Genomic DNA, 21,603 nt, shown 5'->3' on the forward strand with positions numbered 1-21,603 from the left:
TTCTAGACAATGCCTACAATATAACTGTATATTTTAAGAAATACATTCTAAGTTAAGTTTCCACCGGAAAAATAATGCACATTGAAGCCAGCAGCCTTTATGTAATAGCCTATATTTAAGTCGCCGATTGGATTGGGAGCTTGAATAAAGTTACTTAGTATCATTATCAGCCCATTAAGTACCGTTCTGATACAGAACTCGGATCTCCTCAAAGAATGAGAAGTGTTTCTTCCACAGGCATTTGAGGTCTTTACTCTCAGGCGTAAAAGGCTTACTCACGATGTTTTCCTTCACCGTTAAAGCAAACTGATATTTTAATTCTATGAATTTAAAAAATTACTTTTTTTTATTTTTCTAGATTTCAAAATAATTACCTACATTTTACTATTTTAATATTATTGCTATTTGGCGATAGATGGCGCTGTAAGAAATTAAAGGCTTAGTAATACCCAGCCGAATTTCTAAAACGAAAACCAAAGCGATGACGAATGAACTTAAGAATTACTGGACTAACCGCACCTTTCCTACGAAGCAGGCGTAAAAGATAATGACGGAATTCGGAGCAACGGAGTAGGTCAGCCACCCAGTTATTAACTTGAGTTGTCGTTGCTTACTTTATTTTTTGTCTCAGTGTAGCTACGATATTCTTATGTGGACCCTGGGTCTAAAGCAAGAGCCACATCGCCTTGTTTCACCTACTTTCGAATTACTTTGTCCCAAGGTGGACGGAAACTTGAACGCCGCCATGGCCGTAGCTTGGACGCACTGCGCTTTAACGTTTTCTTGAATTATTATGCATTATTTCCTGTAGGGCCGGCCATCTAACAAAATATTGTAAAACTAGTAGGCATATGCCTTAGTTTTTTACATTAACATTCGGAACCTCCTCTTCACTGGATGATGAGCATTCGTCGTTGTTAAAGTAATGTGACGGGTATTTTGGAAGTCCTGGCTTAGTCGATAAACTGGCCCTTCTTAGGGCATCCACTACCAATCTGTCAGTTATATTGGCGAGCGGTGATGCTGGCTTTTCGTATACAGTCTCAGGTATTGACGCGTAACCTGAAAATAAGAAAATGAATAGATAAACAATCATTATGTTTTATCATAAGGTCTGTGAAAAATTATTATTATTTATTTCATGAAAAATATACATTTTTATGTTAACATAATAATATCTGTTACGGCGTAACAAAAACCCAATCGGGTTTATCCGTACACCGGTATTCATCGTTCAGCGCTCGGAATTATAAGTAGGTAACGTATTTTAAAGCTCGTACATACAAAATATGACGGGTAGTTCTAAAAAAATATAAAAAATAATGATCGCGTTTCAACCAGTTCCACATATCGCACTTTATCGTTTGAGTAAACTTTACACATGATGTTCCAGTTATTTATCATAACATTTATTAGTTTGAAAGAAAAATGTCTTAAGTTCCTCCTTTATGTTTAAGCGTTTATTTCCTGCTTTAGTTCATAAGGCAAGCTGTTCAGCAAAGTCGGCACTAGACAATCCAGGGTCTGCCTTCCAGACAGACAGATTGTTACTTTGGGGAATAATGAGTTGGGCATTTGACATACTGCGCGTTATTAAATGGTTGTATGAATTTAATTTATTATTAAATACTTTAGTGTTGGAATTGATAGGGACACAATCGCTACTATAACGAAAACCCTATTAATATTATAAATGCGCCACGCCAGTAAGATGCACATCTGGATTTGTACTGCTACAGGACGGTATCGGTAGTAATGTGTGAATGATCTAACCTTAAGGGCTACTAGAGTTCAGTTGAATTAAGTTATTTCCACCTAGGTATATTTGGTTGAGTCCAGACACCTGTCAATCAATATCAATAATCGAATTTATGATAGTTTTGCAACTCTACAAGAATATTATACTTATTTATATTTGACCTTTTGCTCACGTTCCTCCACATGCATTACTGCCACGACTTTCTTCACAAGGGAACCTATCTTCATAAATCTATATCTTCTATTTAGTAAGAAATAGCGTTTATTAGGATGAAGTTTATCGATATTTAGATAGAAAGTTATGTGAAATCACAGGACACAGCTAGTTTTGTAAGTAAACATGATAATCGCTAACCCTATGTTATATTATTTCTGACCTTTGAGATAGTATTATATTTAACTAATCCTTTACGTATTACTGAGGTCAGATAGCAATCGGAACGTATTAAATGAATCTTGAAGTGAGAGATATGTCGAAGTGCCTCATGGGTCTAGTGGTTAGCATTCAGGTAAGGATCACGAAGTCCTGGATTCAAATCAAGAATTGATAAGTATTATTTATTTATTTATTTTATTTAACACTTTATTTGTACACAACTATGAAGTGAGGAAAAAAAAAAAAAACAATAGAAATATAAAGACAGAAGTAGAATACATAAGGCAGCCTTATCGCTTAGTAGCGATCTCTGCCAGGCAACCTTTGGATTAGGGCAAGATGAGCGAGAGCGGACTGGTGGTGTAAAATTATTATAAACCTACATTCAAATAGCTAACAATATATAATAATAATACATAAACAAAATTGCACAAATAAGAAAAATATAAAATAATAAACTAATATATACTCAATAATACATAAATACTTAAGAACATATAGATAATAGAAATAAACATAAACAAGGTACTTAAAGTCGTCATTATTGAGCAAGATAATATGATATATTGAGAAAAATAATTTTCAGTAAGTACCAGGCCGAAGTTAGGAAATTGGTGTTATCAGCTACCGTGCATTGGATAGCACGGTATGCCGTCGGTCCCAGTTATTATAAATAACCAGCTTGTGATAATAGTCGTTTAATCCCAGCATCCTGAACTGGAGCAGCGTTGTGGGTCTATTCTCTAAAACCGTCTCTACTATGAGGTATGTGTTCAGCCGTGGGTCATCAATAGGATGCGGATGATAATAATGTTTTGTTAGGAATGTAAAATAGTAATAGTAATTGTACACAAATTATTAAACTAAACTATAATACTTGTACAATTATATTGCAATCCGTTTTCACTTATATGAAATAGCACACTGATATTAAAAGACGAAGAATACGGTCCACCTGAAGGTTGGTTGGTTGGAACCATCGCCATTAAACAAAGCAAAATTTTGCAGGGCTTGCATGCCCTGCAAAATTTTGCTTTGTTTAATAGCCGCCCTGTGCCTATCAACCTTAGTATAGGAGGTGGAGGCCTCGTGCCTGTAATGCAATGTAATGTCGGCAACCGTGCCATTCAGACCGGAACACAGCAATGCTTCTTGGCAGCTGAAATAAACATGGCAGAAGTAGGTACTTTTCCGGACGAGCTTTGTCAAAAAAAACTCTACTGCTACTAAAACTACGTGTCAATTTAGTCTAATTTAGATATGTGTGTACAACAGAAGACTTTTTTTATAGTTGTTGAAGAACCAAGCAAATGGCCTGCCAAATAGAATACAACCATCACCAATAAGAACACCAAACAAAAGAACGCACTACAAGACACGGTTCTCTACAAAGATTGAAAAGGGTAAAGGCCGTAGTCCACGTAGGCCTAAACCATGTTCAACTACGATAGCTTGGCAATGGAAAATAAACTTTACTATTTTAAATGTCCGAAATTCTCATATTTATTGCTTAAACGAATTTTTACAACCTAATTACATTTTTTCCGACTTATTCTTTTTCCTTTTTTTTCCTGTACCAAGCGCGGAATAGATATATCTATATAACGGGTAGGTAGACTTCCAAAGGACTTTAAGAAAAACCTTTGAGGACTTTAAGGAAAACTCTTGGACATGCAAGTTTGGACACGATGTGAAAGTTATGTTCCCTGCTTGCTTTAGCAAGAGATATTTGTATTATTGCGCGTGCTTGTACTATCTACTTACCTTAAAAATTCGAAAAAAATTCAAAAATCAATATCATTTATTTCCAGTAGGCCTAATATAAGCACTTTTGAAACGTCAAGTCTGTCTATGTGTAGTGACTACCACCGGTTCGGAAGGCAGATTCTACCGAGAAGAAGCCGGCAAGAAACTCAGCATGTTGCTCTTTTCCAATATCAACAATTTACATTTTACATTTTAAAATTCATTTCTCTATCTTGTGGGAGATGAAAGCGGAGCCTGATGCTTCCAAGACACCTTGTCATTAAGAAATTCATCAATTGTATAATAACCTCGCTGTAATAAATGTGTTTTAACACATTCTTTAAACTTATGCATTGGTAGGTCCAAAATTACCTTAGGAATCTTATTATAAAAGCATATACTCAATACCACAAATGACTTCTGCACCTTTCGCAGACGATACACAGATTTCACTAAATTATGACCATTTCATTACATTAAAAAAGTGAAAAAACTCGACTTAAGAGCTCTACCTTATCTTTGTCATATATTTTAAAATAATGGTTATCTTTTCTAATGATAAGTATTAGCAGCTATGTTATCATCAACATCACCAAATACTTATGAGCACGTGCCTACTATTTCATAAGAGAGTATAGCAAATTAAGCTTAATTTTGATAATATATCATGGATTTCCGCAAAGTAACGCCTGCTTCTATCCAATAGTTTGGGTTTTTCATTGATCTACAATTTACTGCAATTATATTGTATAGAAGCGGCGCTACTTTGCGGAACTCCATTTTATATTATGAAAATTAAGTAAATAATATAATAATTGTTAAGTCAACATCCTGAGGATTCTGTTCTTAGCAATTATTCATTGTAAAGTTAACATCTCTTGAGGATACTTCGGTTTCGAAGCGAAACGTGCGTAGAGGGTACATTGCTGAATATCTTTTTGGTGTGGAGTATAAGGATTGAAGAAATTATAAATTACACCATACAGATTCTCCTGCTTTTCGCGGAGTATAGCAAATTAAGCTTAATTTTCATGAGATAACCTGTAATGGCAGTTATTAAACCCAGTATGGGCCTAATCGGTTTTAATCCGAGTTTATATCGGAACGCTGAATCGCTTTATCAGCACCTCTTTTTCGATAGGTTGTTAGCAACGGCTAAATCCAGACCAGACCAGACAGAATACAGAAATCATAAATTTCCAATTGTACCCAACGGGGACTTTACCGAGGATCTAAGGACTTATAAGCGGACTTATAAGACCATTGAACTCACCACTGCGAAACATGGAGTATAAATGTGGAGCTTCAAAGTCATCTACACAGTTATGTTAGTAACATCCCCCGGCTAAATTTGTTGCGGGCACTTCTGGGCGCGTTTGGTATCATCTTAGATTTAATTTAAAGATAACGAATGTAATCACCATCACCTTTCAATAATGATAATTATATATGCATGAACGCTGCATAAGTGCCTGTGATAGGACTATATGAATAAAATCTTTTTGAATTTGAATTTGACTTGGCTGAACATCAGTGGCGTGAACAGGGTTTTCAATCAGGGTATGCATAAAGCAGGTAGATGGCATAAAATGGTAAAATTCCCCTCCAATACGAGTTATATAAAATAATTTGTGTATGCAGTGCTTTTGTACATACATGCATATAGTGCACGCCACTGCTCAAAATAGCCCAATAGCCAAATCCACTCTTAAGTCGCTATACGAATATACCTTTGTCTTTTTTAAGTATTACAGACTATAAGTCATACCGCATACGCCACACCATCGATCATAACATAAACATCCAAGCCACCATAAAGCACTACTTACATTACATCACACAAATAGTAGTAAACGATACGAGTGTAATTCAAAATCGGCTGTTAAAACCATTGTATAACTTTAAGATTTTAGTGGTCTATGGTATTAGGACATCAACCATAAAAAGTATTACTAAAATGAAATGGCTTCGTATTTCAATCCATCTATTACCTATAACAGCCTTTAATTAAAGGCCTACCAACGGTAGACTTTGCCCATAATCAATTTAATTTTTTTTTTTTTTATTTCACCACTTCTTTGATTTATTTTTCAATTAGTACCTAAATGTATGCAAGCTATGATTAAATTGATCTTTGTACTGACTGATAAATATTGTAACTACTAAACTATTTTAGAATGATTAAGATTTGTACATCATGAGGTATCGGTTTGAAATGGTTATATTTTACGTGAGTGAAACGTTCTAAGGGAAATCAAATTGTATCTATTTTATCTTCTTATCTGAATGAAAAAATCGCACACTGGCCACCTCGTCAATGGTGGGTGCGGCTGCTACCAGTGCCGAGAAGGCCAAGAGGAGTAAATATGAAAACCTGGATAGCAGTTTCATTTTTGTGCCTTTTGGAGTAGAGACTTTGGGACTCGAGCGGGCAGGTACCTTGGCCAAAGAATTAGTTTGGCCATCCAAAGGGGCAATGTTGCTGGATCTTAGGAACTATGCCTCGCTACGGTGTTTTCGAAGACGTTTTAGATTTTATTTAGTTATACATAGTTTATTCTAGGTTATGTTTATAAAAGAAATACTGTTACCACAAAAAATATATATTATTTAATTTCATTTTCTTAGTACCAACCTTTGGAATTTGGAAATTGGTGTTGATTGACACCCGTGCCTTGGAGAGCACGTTAAGCTCTCGTTTTTGTGCCGGAACTGCTCCCGTTGGACTATGACAGTGAGGGAATACAGAGTGCAACTGTATTTACGCCCACACTTGTGCACTGCAATATGGCTTGGAAAATCTCTGTGTAGATTGACCACCGTAGCCGAAATCAATCAAGAAAACTGCTGTTGTTTGCAGAAAAACGTAAATCTTACGCTACGTCTATTAACTTGAAATACACACTAAGTGCTCGTTTTTATATTCTCATTTATTTTTTAATCTAATATTAATTTATCTTTAATAATAAAAACATGATTTAATGGGATGTTTATTCAACTAGAGAATTATTATTTTATAATTTAACTAAGCAATTGAGTAGTTTTGTTTAAAATGTAACTTCATGGTATGACGCTTTTGAAGGCATTGTAAATTAAACACGAGTCAGCGTAACAACATAAATTATTCATTCAATATTTACATCGAAAGGGATTTATTCATACAAACTGCGATTGCTATCTCTTGTTATATTATAAAGACACAAATATTGTTACAATAAAATAAATATTGATAACAAAATACCAACATCGAAAAAAAATAAACATAATTTTCTTTAATAATATATACATAATCCGTAACTCATAGAATGTTATAGTAATATAAGCTTAAACTTTAATAAATGTATTAAATATTTGATATTCGAACGTCTCTATGTTAAAAAAGATTGTTTGTATATTTCATATACACAACCTTTATGGAAGACCGTACATTTTTTATATTCTTATAATATTAAATATTTTCACTTCGAGCGAGATTCTACAATTATAAACTGTAAACTAGCTATATAAATTTTTCTTATAAAAAATATATTGGAATGCCTTCTTAAAATTCTTGCAGAACCTTCTAGATTCATCACAATCATTTTTTAATCTTGTAATAGGTACCTCTTCCAGATTTTAACTGGCTATATACATATAAAATTATTCTCTTTTTCAGTGTGACTAGTTGCAAGATTATTATGATTGGGTTGCATCATTCATAACTAATATTTAATACTCTAATTCTGGCATATGTCCATTAACTTTTACACTTCTTACAAAAATTGTATTTTACTACAAAGTCATTTTAAGTAAACACAGCAATAAAATGAAGTTTGCTCTCAAAACCGCGTGCTTTCCGTATAAATGTTTCCTGCAAACCTATCTATGATGCTGTTTGTACAATGGATACCATTCTGAAACATATGGCGAGGTTATAATCCGCAACTTAAAAGTAAAGAAACTACAAATTTAAGCAGGCAGCTGTGGTTCAGTTCTAGTTTTTTTTTCTATTTATCAAGCACAACACAAGCATTATTGAATGGTAGAATTATACGTGATGTTGACGACTGATAGCACAATCATAGTTTTAACACCTATTTCTCAAAACTCCTCCCCATAAAACAGAAAAAACATTAAAAAATATACTAAGATGCAGGTAACATTATATTTATTATAGCATCAGTATTTATATTAGCCAATGATTATAAATACCGTGACTAGTATAGAGCCATAGGTCTCCTCTCCAATAGGACAAAAGGGGATTTAGAGCGTAGACCGTCCACACTGGTACAAAGCCGGCGGCCTTAGCCACTACCTAGTTATTATTCTCAAATATTTATGCTGTAGCTGTATACAAAATTGTGTAAAATAACCAAGCAAAGAACGAACTGTCCTTAGCCATAAAATGTTTTCATATTTCAAGTACTTTAACAGATAAGAATTGAAATTTTTCATATTACAACCACGAAAGTAAAAATGTATTTCTGTTAGCAGCTACTACTTAGTTTTGGATTAACATAAGGGCTCATATACACTAGCGGTAAATTGCCTTAGACTGATGTAACAGTTCCCGTCATCACCCGTCAGCGGAAGCTGTCAACGCATTGGCGGCAGTCGACCAATAGCGATGCTTGCAGTAGTTTGTGTTTGTAGCATGCCGATACCAACAACGACCCGCTGCAGTTATTTCAGTTGTTTTCTTTGTATCGGCACTCTACAAACACAAACAACCACAAGCGTCGCTAAAGGTCGACGGCTGCCGCCGATGCGTTGAAGGCTGCCGCCGACAGGTGCAATAATCTCTGCCATTGAAATCGTGCCGCTCCTGTATGTGAGCCCTAAACACAAAGTACAAGTCAGCTGACGACGGTAACTTATCTATTTAATCTACTATTATTTTATTACTGGTACTCGTGTCACTTATAGTGGTGATCCAACACCGTAAGACCTCCTGCAGACGACCGTTTTTTCCTGCAAATCGTGTTTTTAACCGGTCTAGTCAGTAATGCACCGAATACCGGTTCTTAGCTGGGCAGTTATGGGCAGGTATCCTCAATGCGGCAGAAAACAGCGCAAAGAAAGTGCAGTCAACCATGATAGAAAATTGATTGATTATATTCACGCAACGAAGCGTATTGCCCTTTTCCTGTTTTTATTTACTTTAAACTAATATTAGACAACATTGATAGTCGACTATCCGGTACTAATCCTGTAAGTATAAAAGTACCTTTTGTACAAGTTTTTCACGCTCGCAATTTTGCGAATTTGTCAATTATCAAAACGCTATATCGACGAAGGAGATTGTACCTTCTCATCACAGAGTCGCTTATCGCTAATGAAGTGTGCACGAATTTTATCTTTAATACAAGGTTGTTAAATTTAATTTACTCTGTCTGCTTTAGTTTTTCCGTACTCGAAAACGTCTCTACTATTGCGAGTGCATTACATTGCGCTAAAATCCACGCGACACGATTTGTTCCGTGGGTGTCCGGCATCAACGGTCCGTTGACCGGTATATAAACGGAAGTCTACAAGAAGCCTACATTTATAAAGAAAACCTCTTTTTCTATTATTATAATGTTACTGTGAAGTCACCATTCTTCTGTTCCGCTTTGGGCGCTGGGGCGGGGCTTTCTGGGCGGGCGGGACGCTCCGGCAACTTAAGCACCATATGTTCCGTGCTCTCTGCGACACATCACAAACAAACAGTTAAACTAATACGTAAACACACTAAATATATTCCTTTACCTTGTTGATTTTCGTATTTTCGTTTAAAATAAAGTTTTAATTAATTTTGAAATGACGAAAAAACTACTCAATTGCCTGTTCCTTTCAATGTTAAATATAAACTTTTGTATAACAAATATTTATAAATTTACAGCCTCCAATTTATAAATTTTCCGACAGTGTCATCACCACACAAACTTTGCGATGAATAAAAAACCAAATTACATATTTTGTATGAAGACTAAACTTTTCGGAAACGTTTGCGTATCAGTCAACAGATCGAGTCACGTTAAAAGAGCGTTGGTAGAATTTCAGTGATGAATTTTATTAAATACATAGGAATAATTTTTTTAACTCAACGCTTAAACCAGACTTTAATGTTTTATACACTCAATAGCTATCCAATAACTAATATTGCTCACCTTCGAACTGTCTCGTTGGTCTAATTTGGTTGGTATGCTCGAATTTGAGTCCTAAGTTTTGGGTCGTTTCCGGGAAAAAATTGGTATGAGATTTATCTATTCCTTACCTTTGATAGCACTTATAGACATCAGTTTTGGTTAGTATTACTAACATGTGAGAGTAATCGTTTAAATTAGTCATGCTTCATAGAAGCATCGTGGAGGATCTATGCCTTTAAACCTCTCTTTAAAAGAAGTAATGGGAAGTTAGAAGACTGAGGAGATATGTTATTGTATAATTGCTTACAGTTCAAGGCGAGCCCCCAGCGCTCTTTTTATGTGGCTCGAATTGTATGTATTCATAACATCTATTAAAATTATAATAAATAAAATATATAATAATTACATGCAGTTTTCTATGCTATGTTTGTTAGAAAAAATATTTGCAATGTGCAACAGTGCAAGACATTATCAATGATGGCATATTTTATTGAGCGTTGATAGCTAAGTGGTTAACACCTTCATCTCTGGGGAACTCAGTTCGATCTCCTACACGCACCTCTTACTATCCGGAGTTGTGTGCATCTTTAATTAAAGCAATTTAATATCACTCACTTTAAAGGGGAAGGAAAACATTGTTAGGAAACCTGCATGCCCGAAATTCTCCATAATGTTCTCAAAAGGGTGTGAATCTACCAATGCGTTAATAAAATCCGCCTAAACTAATAAATAAGAAGAAGATATTCTTCATATTTCTTAGTGAGAAGACCCTTGTCCTGTAATGGACCGATTTAGGTTAGGATAGAAAGTTAGGATTCTAACAGGGTATTCTATTATTAACCAATTTTTGTTCAGCATAGTACTGGCGATATACATTTACGGCAATTGTGAAAACTAGCAGCGTTGGAACCCTTCCAGAGTCAATTAAAAATAAAATATTTCTGAACGGTCTTTTCCTATGCTCACAGCCTGGATATATGTTAAACAAGAGAAAACTTCTAGCCAATCACAATCTACAAATCTACACATTCGGTCAGGTGAGATTGTGGTCATACTCGTTATCTAGTTGCGCGCACTTTAGCCCTCGGTACAGTGCAAGAAACCTCGTAGATGAAGTTTTGTTCTAAAGAACGTCATAGGTGCCTGTGATTAAGATGTATAAGTGTGTGATGAATACAGTTTTTTTTATAAGTTATTGGAATTTAAATAAGTAAGTTATTGGATGTCGTCATCATCATCATCACCACATCAACCCATTACCGGCCCTCTACAGAGCAGCAGAGGTTCTCCTCCCACAATGAGAAGGTGTAAGGTACGTAGTCCACCACGCTGGCCCAGTGCTGATTGGTGGACTTCACACACCTTTGAGAACATTATGTAGAACTCTCAAGCATACCAGGTTTCCTCACGATGTTTACCTTCACCGTTAAAGCAACAGATATTTTGGGTGCGTTCTGGGATTCGAACTCGACCCCCCGAAAGTGATGTCGAGCTGATCCAATGCGCTATCACTAAGTTATTGGATGTAATTAGCAAAATAACGTGAGAATAGTTGTGCAGTGTTTTTTCATGCTGTCATTTTATAGGTGCTCCCTTGATTTATTTGAAAATCCTATCTATATACCGCAAAACTACCTCAATTTTTCTTAAGTGCGTTTAGTCCCTGCCTGGAACCGAAGATTTAAATTCCTACTTATTCAATAGCGCTATCCTGCATTGTGGCAAAGGGATCGTTAAAAGACCGATTACTTAATAATGAAAAGCCGTAAATCCAATCACCTGTCTGATAATTTAAATAAAACAAAAGCAATTGTTTATTCTCTCGTCTTCGGGCAAACAACGCTAAATTGGCTATTTGCACTGCCAATTGTTCTTAAAACGTGAGTGAAATATTACACCTATATCCTGTATCAAAATGGGGGAGTGCTGAATTATTTGACATTGAATTATTTGATCACGGTACATCCTGCTAAGATTAGGGTGGGAAAGAACCGCAGACGCTACTAGGCAGCTAGTTTTTTTTACAACCGGCCGACGCTTAAGAAGGTATTTAGTCCGTTACAAGGGTCGTTTTTAGGCAAAAACGTGACTTTCGTTACATGAAAAAATCAGGTTTTTTTTATTTGTCATAATAGGAATCGTCATATAGTAGGAATTGGTTATACATATGTTTCGTACGATGTGAATGTAGCGTGGAGATTAAGGGCAAACCATCCTGTTGGACCAAAGCCCAATGTGGAATGTTATTGACGATTATATCAAATTAAAACACGCGTAAACCATCTCTGAATATATACTGAGATACACCTAGATTTTTTTATAAAATACTTTTTATAAGACTTCCAATAAAACATTTACGTGGATTGTATTATGTAGTAATGGTAACCTTATATTGGAAGATATGTAATAACTACCTAAGTAGATATTTATGCTACGCTTGACAAGAGATCACGTGAACATACTAACAAGTTAAGAATAATAACGATCTACATCAACAGTAATATCCTTTGCTTGTTTCTCACTTCTCAGAAACCAAATGTGATTCAGTTAAAATTATACATAAATACTACGTAAATACGTAAAGCATTTTATCTTTTACCGAATCGGCCAATACAAACTTGTGATCATAATCGCAGCTGTTGTTATTGGCGGAATTTATGTTAAATCTCACATTAACCTATTAGAAAGCATTGCGATCGTCATATTACTACTATCATAACTTGGAGCTAACAACGGTTCAAATACTCAAAAAGATGCTAATAACGAAGCTAAATTGGTCAATGAGCTAATTATTTCCCTAAATACATTAGGAGGAAAGTTTGTACCTATCCCTTTTTAAGAATATTTTGCGCATTGCTATGTAAAACGAAGATAATAGGGCTGGCTGAAAACCAGTGCTGCGCGTTTTAGTTTGCAGCTATACTGAGCCAGCTCCTTTGTCACACATTTTTTTTTTAATTTTTATACTTTAACAATTATTTTATTTCACAAATGTAACATTTTACACAAATGTGTGACAATAAATGCGATTTTTCTTTCTTTCTTTTCTTTCTTTAAAATTTGGCATAATTAAAATTACGAAGGAGTGGAGAAGAGTAAAATCTATTCCTGTTGGTGAGTGAGCAAAAGTAGTAGGCCACTTTTAAATAACGCAACCATTTAATTTTATGCATGGATGAAATGCCAAAAATAATGATAGCGTAAATTGGAACGAACATTTTCAGAAAGAATTACTTTAAACTTAAACGACAGTAGCCGAGTGGATAAGTAGGTATGTAAGTAATAAAGGGAAACAGTAAAGTCGTTGCAAGTGGTCATTAAATAAGGGTGATTGTGTGCAAAATAGGTTAAAAGCATATTAATGTGTACATTATTATTCCGCCATGCAATCAATTCTTAGGTAATAAATAGGGTATTATCATTTGAAATAACAACTGAGATAGTTCGTTTGTTGACCTTAGATAAATAATGTTAAAGATAAATTCTAAGCAACGCACCGCGGAAATGCAAATTTGCGACAATTGAGTTACGAATGTAGATGCGAATTTGATACTCCTGTTAACAATAAACTTTAGTGCCCGTGTCAAAATATTCATATCAATCTATCAAGATAATGACATTTATGTTAGGTACGAGTAAGATAAGCTGACATAAAAAGCGATTATAAGTTTCCGTTCTGCACAAATATCCAGCCACCACATTTAGCACTCTATCTTAATCTATACACTCACCGATTGATCTGCGATCAGCTTGATTTCCATAGAACTCGTCTAACTCCTTAGCGGAACACAGTGGTGTATCAACCTGCGTGGTCTCTTCGAATTTAGAATAATCTACTTCGTACCCCTGGCGTTCACGATTGTATGACACTAACGGCAGAAATCTGTGTCCCCACATTATTTCACTTGTCGTATAACTAGAACGCGCCTGCGTCGTTTGACCCGTCGATTCGATTGTTCCCTCCAAAATAACTACGATTTCAAATTTTTCTTGCAGCACATCCGCGGCGGACACTCCGTAAAAGGGACTATTCGCGTTTATTCGATGGACCATCGTTATGGGCCAGATGAAGAATAGGTTACTATCACAACCGTCTGCATTCAGTTCTAATTCAGTCTGATAATGCGACAAAAGTTCTCCTTCCTTTGTTGTCCTGGAGCGAATTAATTGAGCTCTTACGCTGGCACCGATGATATGAGACTTCCTCAGGTCACCGACTCTGAACATTAGACTTAATTCTCCGTCTCTCTGACATACAACAGCGTATTTCGAGAACAAAAGTGTTTGTGTCCTGTGCTTAGGTCTCGTCATTTTGGCGAACACAATTCCCACCATGAAAGCTTGTATCATTACTCCCACTATACTTTGTAAACACATAATAAAGATTGCTTCAGGACATTCCTCCGTCGTAGTACGAGCACCATAACCGATGGTGTGCTGTGTTTCAATACTGAACAGGAAACATGACGTAAAATCGTAGATATTAAAGACACATGGTTTCCAACCGTTGTTTTCTTGCATAGGCGGTAGATGATCGATCTCAAGATCTCCATGTGTGAATGCAATCAGCCACCAAATAAGAGCGAATCCCAGCCAGGATAAAATGAAGGAGAGCGTAAACACAAGAAGGGTCCACCGCCACTGCGCATCCACAAGTGTCGTGAACATGTCCTGAAGAAATCGCAAACGCCGCTGTGAGATCCGTGACTTGAGAATATTGCATTCACCATTTTTAAGAATTGCCCGCCGTCTTGTTCTTCTAGAAGCGCCATGTCTGTGCGAGCGACTCCTGTAAACAAGAACAGAAAATATTGATTACATGGTTCCGTTCCAATGGTTCTGGTTTAACATAATATGCAGATGGAATATAAGTGTGAACGCGTAGATCACGATCGCTACGGAGCTACGGCCTTCGTCAATGTTAATATTCTTAATGTGTAACAATAAAACATAAACATAATAGAAATGTTTTCTCATAATACAGTTTTGATGAACACACACACATATAAAAACATGAAACAAACAGTACAGGGGTTTTGTGGGCGAAGACGGCACAGGTTGTCGCGGTTCGAACCTCTTGCTGCCAGTGCCGGTGGGGTAGTAGACGCCAGGGGAGAGGTTGCCATTTCCCGGGACAGTCTTAATTTTGAGCCAGTCGTCAGGTAGGAGTTGGGCCTCCTCGCGGCTCGCGGGTGACTCTGGGTCTGCGTGCATGGCGTCGTCCGCGCGGCTCACTCGCAGCCGGTCGTCTGCGCCATCATCCCCCGGTGCTCTCGGGCCTCCTGAAGCATCGCACGCGATAATGCCTCGGTCACGACTGCCTGTATCATGCTCTTACGACGCGTTAAACGTTTTATAATTGTATCGCGAAATTCTATATCTCAAATTATCAGTCTCGGAAAACAGACAATTATCATTTGTGCCTATTTTGACGTAACGCTTACGGGGTGTTTTATGTTTGTGTAGGCGTAGTTATACTATTAAGCATGTCTTTGTAATTACCTAAATATTGTTTTGGTGTAATAATAAAACATTCCTTTTGATTTAAAGAAATAAAGATAGGAAAGTAAATTAAAATTTTGAGATTCCGTACCCCTAGGTAAATATGATACAAGTATGAGTACCCTTATAGAATCACGTTGTTGTCGGTCTGTCTGTCAATAAAACGCAAATAATTATGAATAATATCAATAAAACATTTTATTACGTAGTTAATAGAGGTTTATATTACAAATAAAATGCAGTTTCCTTTTGTGTTTCTGACGCTATCGTTTAATTTAACCAAATAAATATTTACAGATATTAACAGGTTTCTTACTAAAAGCCGAAATCGTTCCTTGGGTCGCACTGAGTCAATTTTTTTAATATGTTTTAATGTCGTGCCTCGCGTTATGTGGGATCACCACATAATTTAATGTGTGGGGGCAGTAAAAAGAGAGAACTGAGTTGACAGAACCTTTATTTAACAAATTTAATTTGTAACTGAAAATATCAGAGCACAAATTTGTTAAAAATTTTGTAGGTATACAAAATTGCTTCTTTACTAATTATTGGTACATACGTGCACAATAAAAGCTTTTCTTCTAGCATATCTATGCGAGTACTCTTTAGTGATCCCAGGCTTACATACGAGTAGTCTTATGTTATGAGACACACCTTTCGCAGGCTCCCGTTTAATAAGTGATCGGTCAGTGCAAATTAATATGCCAATACTCAAACTACTAATTTGTTACTCTCGCACTATTTACGTCGTAAGGTTATTTAAAAAAATTGTATACGTCACGCATAGTTACATAATTCGCGAAATCTATATTTCCGTGGTTAGCAACCAGTAGCCTTCTACATAAGAAAAGGTTTAGTTTTTGAATCTATTCCAGAATTATTCTATTTCGTTGCTATAGACGAACTTCAAACTTTTTTATTAGATCGTCATTTAATACTTGGGCTCTACTTAGATGATCCTGCGTGGGTCTTAGATTAAGAATGGTTTAGGCCGTTATCCACCACGCTGGCCCAGTGCAGATTGGGAGACTTTACACGCCCTTGAGAAAGATAAGAAAACTCTCAGGCACGCAGGTTTCCTAATGATATTTTCTTCACCGTTAAAGCAAGTGATATTTAATTGCTTAAATTAAAATCGCACATAAATTCTGAAAAATTAGAGGTACGTGCCGGACGTCGAACACGATTCTCTCAAAAGGAAAGCCGAAGCCTTACCCACTATACTAACGCCGCTTATCTATATATCTTTATATAATATCTACTTCATCATGTCGACCCACTACCGGCTCACTATAGGGCACGGGTCTCCTCCCACAATGAGAAGGGTTTAAGGCCGTAGTCCACCATGCTGGCCCAGTGCGGATTGCTGGACTCCACATACCTTTGAGAACATTATGTAGAACTCTCCGGCATGCAGGTTTCCTCACGATGTTTTCCTTCGCCGTCGAAGCAAGTGATATTTTTAATTACTTTACACGCATATAGAGGTGCGAGCTGGGATTCGAACTCGGCCCCCCGAAAATGAAATCGAGCTATCCACTGCGCTATCACAGCTTCAATATCTACTTAGATATTGCTAAATATGTGAAATAATTAAAGGAATTCTCAGTGACTACTAAGTATACGTTTTTATAAAAGAATTCCTAAGGTAATTTTGGACGTACTTAAAAAATACGTCGCGTTCGCTTCTGCTCTACCACCCCTTACAGCTCTGCGGCTCCTACAGCAGAGTACGATAAACTTACACAGATTAAAGACGTTAATAATTTTATTTACAAGGTGGCTGTCGTTTTAAGCTAATTTGTTTTTCACCACGCCTCTTTATACATACCAATGCACGATTCGCTTATGTACATTATTAAAACAGATAGGTAAATACTGAATCGATCGTGATCACAGAATCAGCTCTGATTTACAGTGCTTGTTTATGCATTATCGTCAAAATATTCCGACTACGTACGTACGAGCAACTGCCTCGTTGTCTAGTGGTTAGTATTTTAGACCAAAGATCACGAGGTTCTGTTTTCTAATTCCGAGGCCGGCTAATAATTTCTTAGTTATAGTTTTTCTTTCTAGAAATTTCCAGTACCAGCCCGAACTCAGGTGGTTGGCATTATCCAACTATGTGCCTTGGAGAGCACGTCAAACCGACGGTTCCGGGTATTATCTCTACATGTGTAAATGTAATGACAAATTTTAATGATGATCCCCCTGACGCAATGGTGAGCGTTGCGATAATATAATTGGGAAATCCCGAGTGAGATCTACGGCACGAGTATCAAGAAATTCTGGATTATATGTGGCAATGTCGTGGCTCCCCTTTAAAAAATGTATGGCGAAAAATTACACGTAGAAACTGATTAGGTGTACGGGTCTAATATAACTGCCACTACCCTTTCTTCTTCTTCTATTTCTCTGGGCTTATCTCCGTACTTGGTCGGCCGGAACCTTCCGTTGTACGTAGTGCCAGTAGTACGGCTCCCCGCTTGGTCACTCCAGCCAGCCGAGCTCACTCCAAAGGCTTAGCAAGCCGCCCAGGTCGCCAAGTGCTTCAGGGAGTGATGCTGAGGAGCCAAGGTATGCTGCGCGTTGCTCTGCTACTCCTCTACCCGCCACTACCCGTGATGGTAATGACAGCTATACTAGACCTTAGGTTAACACACTAGTGTCAGAACTTATAATTCTAAATATTCTAAATAAGTCTTATAAATGTTTAGAAGAAATCAGTATATTGCCTGCGACTTCTGCATTATGTAAACCCGATAGGTAGTAGTTGTCACGATTATTAAATGACTGATGCAGCTGATTGATTTGAAAGTGCATCTGTTTCTAACTGAATCGCATTTATCTCAAAGATATATTTTGTTATATTTTAAAAACAAGCAGGGATCCTAGTATTTTTAGCCTATTTTTCCTAAATTGAATAAAAGTATAGAAGATTGTTTTCATAATAACGCGTAAAAATATTACGTGCTTGCATAGCACTCAAGGCATTCTTACTGCGAACAATGAACCTTTTAGAATTTTTAATTATGAAAAACTAGATATATTATTTAAGGTGTTTCATTGGTTATTACAGGTGTACAGTGTTCTCGATGGCAACATTTAGGGGTTCCAACCTCAAGGTTCGAAATGTTCATCGGATCCTCAAATAAAAAAAAAAAGATATACTGGATACTCTGTCAGAAAACAATAATAATTAACTGACGGTAAACGCAAACGTGAGGTTATATTGGCCACGCGAATACCTTACTTATACCTCTCTAAACCGCTCCCATACGCCCCTTATATTATTTTTCTCCATTATCTCCTAAACTATGCGACCAAATAAAATGCTGAAAATCGCGAGGTTTTATACTCTATTTCTCTGTATTTAAACTCTTCTTTGTGAGTAAAACAAGTTTAAAAATGATAATTGAAACTCACATTATAACTTTAAGTTATAGGTAGGGTATATGGTTAACCTGATTTTTTTTTAATCTTTAAAGATTAGAATTTTGGTAGAACATAGTAATTCAGTGTAGTGGCCATTTAGACTTTAGTAGATATTAAGTGCCCGTCTTTTAGAAATTTAGTAGAGAAACGTGTTACATGCGCTGAAGTCTCCGAGAGTCACATACAGATAGACGTTGGGTTCCCAAGGTGCTGGAATAGTGACCCCGCACCGTTAAACGCTGCATTGGTCGGCCCACAACTAGGTGGAAAGAAGACATCAAACGAGTATCTGGGAACCGCTGGAAGAAGACCGTGGTTTTTGGAACTCCCTACAAAATTCATATGCCCAGCAATGGACGTCAAACGATGGAAGTGATTATGATGATGATGAATAACTTCTCTTTGTTAGGTAAGAATGTTAAATTTCAAAACATGTTGAAATGATTCAAAACTGCTGCTGAGTCGTTGCCAGCTTCATCTCGGTAGAGTCTTTCTTCCAAACCGGTGGTAGAGTCATTACTTGAAAAAAAAGAATATTGTTTTTTTGGTATGAGGTGAAAATCCTAAAGGCGCCTTAAACACATCGTAATAAAAGAAGGGAAGAACATTGTGGAGTATCTGATCTATAAATAGTCGAGTAACCAGAGAGCACATCCCGATCATAGGGATATAAATCAAAATGAATCAAGCTTAGCGACACTTAGCAAATTATCTTTGTTGCCTGTATATATACCTTTAGAATGAGACTTGCACGCTCGAAATAGTAGACTCGTTTACTAAACACTAAAACTTCAAAGTAAAAAAGGACCAAATGTGATGGTAGGTTTTAGTTATCGCATATTTTTTACTACTGCTGTTTCTTTTGCAAACATTCTGGTAGGTGCACTGGCTGTTGCTCTACGACGTATGTAGTAACCTCTATGTTACTCTCCATACTTTCAACTGACTCGTTGCCATAAATCAAGTCGATTTGTTGCTTAGTTAGTGCGTGAAAGAAGTACAAATATTAGTAATTGTGTCGATAATATTAGTAAGGATTAGTGAGATATCCATTTTACTTTCACGTCCCTTATATATGTCGTTTATCAAAAAAGGCTTCACGAATGCAATCGTGCAAATATCATGCTAAGGGAATATTCTCAGAAGCGTGTATAGAGTATAAATCCGCACAAAACACAAGCAAGAATTATGTATGTACATTTGGATCCGTAGATTGCAGATAACTAAACAATAAATAGAAATGTAATCATATTTAATTTCTAAGAATTTGCTTAGAAAATTATCGCAATATAACTAGTACGTATGACGTATTTAAAATAATTTCAACAAAAGACACATTTAAAGAAGATTATGAGGTTTTATCTCGTCTTTAATATTATTTAATCCAACAATTGAAGCTTTATTAACTTTTACAATTCTGACATCATAGTAGGATTAAGAGAACACTGGTTACTAAACAAAATCATTCCTTGTGTATCATTTTTAAGTCACGCAAAAAACCGTTTTTTAAGCCATTTTTCGTAAATAATATTTCGCCAATATTTTCGCTTTGTGGTTGATTATTAATAATTTAAAATGTCCAGTTTAATTTTTAAAAAAATAATTAAAATGAGCAATAGTAGATTTCACACCGCCGGAAATAATAATAATAGAGGCACGAATCGCGAGTGGATATCCTGTGTCTACCATAGTCTAGGGAGCGCCTACGAAACTTTCATGCAGTGCAATAACAGCAAAAAAGGGTCAGTTATTTTCTAAGAGTATTTGAAAGCATAGACTGCTTTTTCCTCGCAAGTGTGTTGAAAAACGTCGTATGTGACGCGTATGCATTCACCTTTACATTCTCGGCTTCATTGTCACATGCATGTCGCTTCGACTGCAAAGTATCACTTTGCATATTTAATATAACATAAATTACTATTAAAATCATGACGAGATAATTAGTTCTCATTTTTTTCGACTTTAAATATTTTTTTAATTATCAATTCGAAAATGTGTATGGATGTTTTTAGGTTAGGACGGCATCAGCTAAAACAGCTACACAGATCTGGATGTAAATTGGCATGGATGTCTATCCATAGTAGAGTTGTAAAAAAACACATAGGTTACTTTTTATCCCGGTAAACTTAAAGTGACCGCATGATTTGTAAAAAAAACAGCAACAATAACGTATATCAGTGAAACGTCTAAGTTTTAATGCATCTAAATTTTTATATGTGTGCATCTTTCATGCACCTCAACGTCATTAAAATGTCTTTTCATTCAATTAAAATGATTAAAACGTGAATGTTTGTTACGTTTGTTATGGTTTAGTATCGCCTTTATTACTCTAACTACTTATTGCTTTAAAGATTACCGAGGTAGTTACGAGTATATTAAGATAATGTAAAATGTTATATTGCTTTAGATATTTAAACACAATTTCTTCTCAGTGGAAAGATCTTATGACGTGATTAATCACTATATTATCTGGACGTATATCAATGTTTACCGATTTTGGTGGATTTGGCAGCTTAACTTTATCCTCTTGCTTCGAACGCCTACCAACCTGTTTACAAACCTTGATAAGTGACGTTTTTAATGTGAAATTAAGGAGAGATTAACTCTGATGTTAGAGGATTATGTGGATAGTTGTTATGCACTATATTCAAGCAAACCATAATACTTGTTTAAGCCGAG

The 21,603-nt window shown here is 36.1% G+C and overlaps 1 protein-coding gene across 9 annotated transcripts in view; it reads right to left on the minus strand.

The window, feature by feature from the left end:
- Positions 1 to 385: 385 nt before the first annotated feature.
- LOC120629154 (G protein-activated inward rectifier potassium channel 3-like) overlaps positions 386 to 21,603 on the minus strand; it is a 33,844-nt gene continuing 12,626 nt past the window's right edge. Inside the window, exons 1-4 of one of the 9 annotated variants that reach the window (XM_039897965.1) lie at positions 17,235 to 17,254; positions 15,017 to 15,269; positions 13,719 to 14,776; positions 386 to 1,062 (exon numbers count right to left, since the gene is read on the minus strand). In XM_039897965.1, the coding sequence (XP_039753899.1) occupies positions 857 to 1,062; positions 13,719 to 14,776; positions 15,017 to 15,201 (1,449 nt within the window). In that variant the 5' untranslated portion in view covers positions 15,202 to 15,269; positions 17,235 to 17,254 and the 3' untranslated portion in view covers positions 386 to 856. Of the gene's footprint in view, positions 1,063 to 7,202; positions 9,545 to 13,718; positions 14,777 to 15,016; positions 15,329 to 17,153; positions 17,171 to 17,234; positions 17,255 to 21,603 lie in introns of those variants that run through there. The other 8 variants (XM_039897966.1, XM_039897961.1, XM_039897962.1 and 5 more) reach the window with 8 other exon arrangements.

Source organism: Pararge aegeria, chromosome 14 (genome assembly GCF_905163445.1).
Source record: "Pararge aegeria chromosome 14, ilParAegt1.1, whole genome shotgun sequence".
Classification (NCBI taxonomy): Eukaryota; Metazoa; Arthropoda; class Insecta; order Lepidoptera; family Nymphalidae; genus Pararge; species Pararge aegeria.